Source organism: Vombatus ursinus, unplaced genomic scaffold (genome assembly GCF_900497805.2).
Source record: "Vombatus ursinus unplaced genomic scaffold, bare-nosed wombat genome assembly UNPS02015012.1, whole genome shotgun sequence".
Classification (NCBI taxonomy): Eukaryota; Metazoa; Chordata; class Mammalia; order Diprotodontia; family Vombatidae; genus Vombatus; species Vombatus ursinus.
In genome coordinates, this window is record NW_020954790.1 from 420,113 (window position 1) to 424,672 (window position 4,560).

The 4,560-nt window shown below is 39.3% G+C and overlaps 1 protein-coding gene across 1 annotated transcript in view; it reads right to left on the minus strand.

Annotated features, from left to right (window-relative positions):
• Positions 1 to 4,560, minus strand: part of LOC114030804 (zinc finger protein 420-like) — a 20,962-nt gene that overhangs the window by 1,918 nt on the left and 14,484 nt on the right. Inside the window, exon 7 of the mRNA XM_027845706.1 lies at positions 613 to 2,341. Within this exon, the coding sequence (XP_027701507.1) occupies positions 613 to 2,341 (1,729 nt within the window). The remainder of the gene's footprint in view (positions 1 to 612; positions 2,342 to 4,560) is intronic.

Genomic DNA, 4,560 nt, shown 5'->3' on the forward strand with positions numbered 1-4,560 from the left:
CCACATTCATTACACTTATAAGGTTTCTCTCCAGTGTGAATTCTCTGATGGAGAATAAGTTCTGTGCTTCTGCAGAAAGCCTTCCCACATTCGCTACATTCATATGGTGTCTCTCCAGTGTGAATCTTGTGATGAAGAGTAAGACTTCTGCTTAGGACAAAAACCTTCCCACACTCACTGCATTCATAAGATTTCTCTCTTCTAGCGTGAATTCTCTGATGTTTAAAAAGGTCTGATCTCTGGCAGAAGGCCCTTTCACATTTATTACACTTATATGGTTTCTCTCCAGTATGAATTCTCTGATGCACCTGAAGGTTTGTTTTTTGACTGAAGACCATCCCACAGTCATTACATTTATAAGACTTTTCTCCAAGATGAATTCTCTGATGCATACTAAGTTGTGAGATCAACTGGAATGCCTTTCCACATTCCTTACATTCATAAGCCTTCTTTCCAATATGACTCCTCTTATGTGCAGCAAGATGTGTACTTTTGTGAAAGAACTTCCCACATTCATTACATTTATAAAGTTTCTCTCCAGTGTGAGCTCTCTGGTGGAGAGTAAGTTTTGTGCTTTGAAAGAAAGCTTTCCCATAATCATATGGTGTCCCTCCTGTATGAATCTTCTGATGAAGAGTAAGACTTCTACTCTGGGCAAAGGCCTTCCCACATTCACTACATGCATAAGGTTTCTCTCCAGTATGAATTCTCTGATGTTGAGTAAGGTCTGAGCTCTGGTGGAAGGCTTTTTCACATTTATTACATTCATATGGTTTATCTCCAGTATGAATTCTCTGATGTATCTTAAGGTTTGTTTTCTGACTAAAGACCTTCCCACATTCATTACATTTATAAGGTTTTTCTCCAAGATGAATTCTCTGATGTATGGTAAGTTGTGAGCTCAGTCGGAAAGCTTTCCCACATTCATTACATTTGTGAGGCTTATGTCCAGTGTGGATTGACTGATGTTCAGTAAGCTTTGCTCTCCGGTGGAACACCTTCCCACATTGATCACACTCATATGGCTTTTCTCCAGTATGAATTCTCTGATGTTGAGTGAGGTGTGAACTCTGGTGGAAAGCTTTCCCACATTCATTACATTCAAAAGGTTTCTCTCCCATGTGAATTCTCCAGTGGAGAATAAGGTTTCTACTCTGGCTGAAGGCCTTCCCACATTCCTTACATTCATAAGGCTTCTCTCCAGTATGACTTCTCTGATGTACAATAAGATGTGAATTCTGGCGGAAAAATTTCCCACATCCATTACATTTATATGGTTTTTCTCCAGTGTGAACTCTCTGATGGAGAGTAAGTTCTGTGCTTCTGCAGAAAGCCTTCCCACATTCATTACATTCAAAAGGTCTCTCTCCAGTATGACTTTTTTGATGTACTACAAGATGTGCACTCTGGCGGAAGAACTTTCCACATTCATTACATTTATATGGTTTCTCTCCAGTGTGAATTCTCTGATGGAGAATAAGTTCTGTGCTTCGGCAGAAAGCCTTCCCACATTCGCTACATTCATATGGTATATCTCCAGTGTGAATTTTCTGATGAAGAATAAGGCTCCTACTCCGAGTGAAGGCCTTCCCACATTGATTACATTCATAAGGTTTCTCTCCAGTGTGACTTTTCTGATGTACACTAAGGTGTGCACTTTGGCGGAAGAATTTCCCACATTCTTTACATTCATATGGTTTCTCTCCAGTGTGAATTTTCTGATGGAGAATAAGATTTCTGCTTCTGAGGAAGAATTTCCCACATTCATTACACTTATAAGGTTTTTCTCCAGTATGAATTCTCTGGTGTTGAACAAGCTCTGAGCTCTGACAGAAGACTTTGCCACATTCACTACATTCATGAGGTTTCCCTCTAGAATGTATTCTATCATTTTCAGTAAGATCTGAATTGTAACTTAAAAAGTAATTAAGTTCATTATGCTTAAAAATAATCTTATTCTTGGAGGAAGTTCTATTATCATGTTGTTTTAAGTTTGAACATGGACTTAAGCTTTTTCTATAAATATCAAATTCATAGAGACTTCTTCCTATGCTTACTGTCTGTGGTGGAAAAAGTACTAACGCTGATATGAAGCGTCTGTAATTTTTATCATATTCACTGCCTTTCACTTCATCTGGAGATTTGTTTTGGATTATTTTCACTTGCTGGAAAAGTTGTTCCTTACTGCTCTGCTGTCTTTCTGAACTGGCATCAAATTCACAGGCTTCTTCCAACCTGAAGACATAGGCACTATCCCTTCTAAATCTTTCCTGGGATAAGTCTTCCGAAGAGAAGCCCAGCTTTAAAGATGACTCCTTGATTTCAGGCCGAGTAATCCAATCTGAAAGAAATAAAACACAGAAGTATCCTCTCATCTCCTACTCTCATTTGTGTCCTCCATCAAGATTACTACACTTGAAATGAATGAGAAAAACAATGCACCAGTAACATAACCTTACATCGGGAAAAGAGCTGTAAAGGAAACTATCACCAAGCTTCAGAAGATTTCTATATGAGAATGTATTTGTACAGGTGAATATAAATTATTAACATTATTTAGGGATGGGGAAACAAGTTATTTTACTTTACAAATAAAGAAGTTGAGGATCAGAGTAATTTAATGACACGCTTCAGTCACATCAGTAAATGCTGCTGTGTAAGGCTTGAACCCAGTCTTTTGACTCCAATTGTCTTGAATCTCTGTCTGGTGCCTGGAGCATTTCTAATTGTGCTAATTTCTAATGGGCTGAATAGGGAAAGGCAATTGGAAGCTAGATAGAATCCACTCTGAGCTCCATATAAATAACAAATCTGTCAGTATTTATGGCTGTCCACCATCAGATGGAATGCCAAGGTCAATGGAGACCTGAGTGATCACCTAATGTCCGACTGGTACTTGGCATAAAAATGGAGAAATAAATCTCACATTCTAATGAAGGAGACAACATGCAGGTAAGCACAAATGTATGTCAGGGAAGCCAAGAGGTAGAAGTCAAGAAGGGAGAGCTTTCTAGGCACAGGGAACAGTCAGAAAAACTGCTCGGTCCAGAGATGAAGTTTCCTACGTGACAACAATCAGGCCAGGAGCTGTGTCACGGTGTTTGGAGGATCTAAGAAGATGATGGTGGAAGGATGGCATTAAAGACTGAAGAGCTCGGAATGCCAAATACAGGACTTCCATTTTAGCTGGGCAGTATCAGGGAGCTGAGGGAACCCGAGAGCCTCCAGCACCTGCTCTATAACGTGCCGCAGAAATCAAGGGTTAGAACCCTAACAGTGTCTTGGTCTCCCGTATATCAGTGACCAGATCAAAAGAGAGGGGATTATTTATTCTTCAGGAAGTCAGAACCCATGACTAGTTGAAAAAAAGAGCGTCTTTATTAACCTGACTTTTTTTTTTTCAAGGAAATGACACTATTACTGTTCTGTTGGATAATTCAAAACCATCACTGAAAACTGGGCATTTATGTCTTTTCATTGTTTCTGAAATGTATCTTGTTTCATAATTATAAAATATGAGATACAAACTGCTTCTTCAAGCCAACTGCATATACAATAATCAAGTGGTTTCAGACAGCCTCTATTTAAACACAGACTGAAGGTGCCTATTTTCCTTGAAAAGAAACAGGTCCTTTTATTTAAAGTTAATATGTAGGAAAATGACAAATCCTGAAAAAACTGTAGAAAAAGAATCACACAAATCCGCTGTGGTAGAGCTGAGAACTAGCAGCCACGGGGAAACAATTTGGAACTACACCCTAAATGTTACTAAACTGTGCATATCCTTTGAACCAGTGATAGGCCCATACACATGAAAAGATCAAAGAGAAGTGAAAAGGACCCATATATAAAAATATTTATAACAGCTTTTTTTTTGGTAGCAAAGAACTGGAAACTGTGCAAGTAGCCACCAACTGGGAAATTGCTAAAAAAAAAAAAATAGAAAAGCAATGGAAGATGAATGTGAAAGAATACTACTGTTATATAAAAAATGAGGAAAGGGAAAGTTTCAAAGAAACCTGGGAAGGCTTGTATGAACTAATGCAGTCTGAAGCGAGCAGAAGTAGGGGGTCAATTTACACCAGGATATCGACCCTGAAATCAAACTTCTGATCAGACCCGATTCCAAAGTGAGGCCCGCCCAGAGGCAACGGACGGCTGCTCAGCATGAGGCGCACACCTTCAGACAAAGCCAAATGGAGACTGGGCTGTGCTTGACTAGGCATATTTGTTTCCCCTTTTTTTTTTCCTCCCAATGGGAAGAAAAAGAAATCCTTAATAACTAAGAAGAAAAATAATAAAAAATAAAGTTAACATTCACATTAAGGAGAGAGACCAAATGAATAATAAACTGTCCATGGAACTGAGACAAGAAAAGTACTGCGGAGAACATGGGAACCCCAAGAGAAGGAGAGCAAAAAGACCAGTCCCCTCGAAGAGCCACTCTCCCAGCCCAGCAGGACACACAAGGACAAAATGATCAATATTCGAGCTTTCTCAGAATCAGATGAAAGTCTATGAAGGAGCTCATCCCGTTCATCACTATACTCCTGGGGGTCT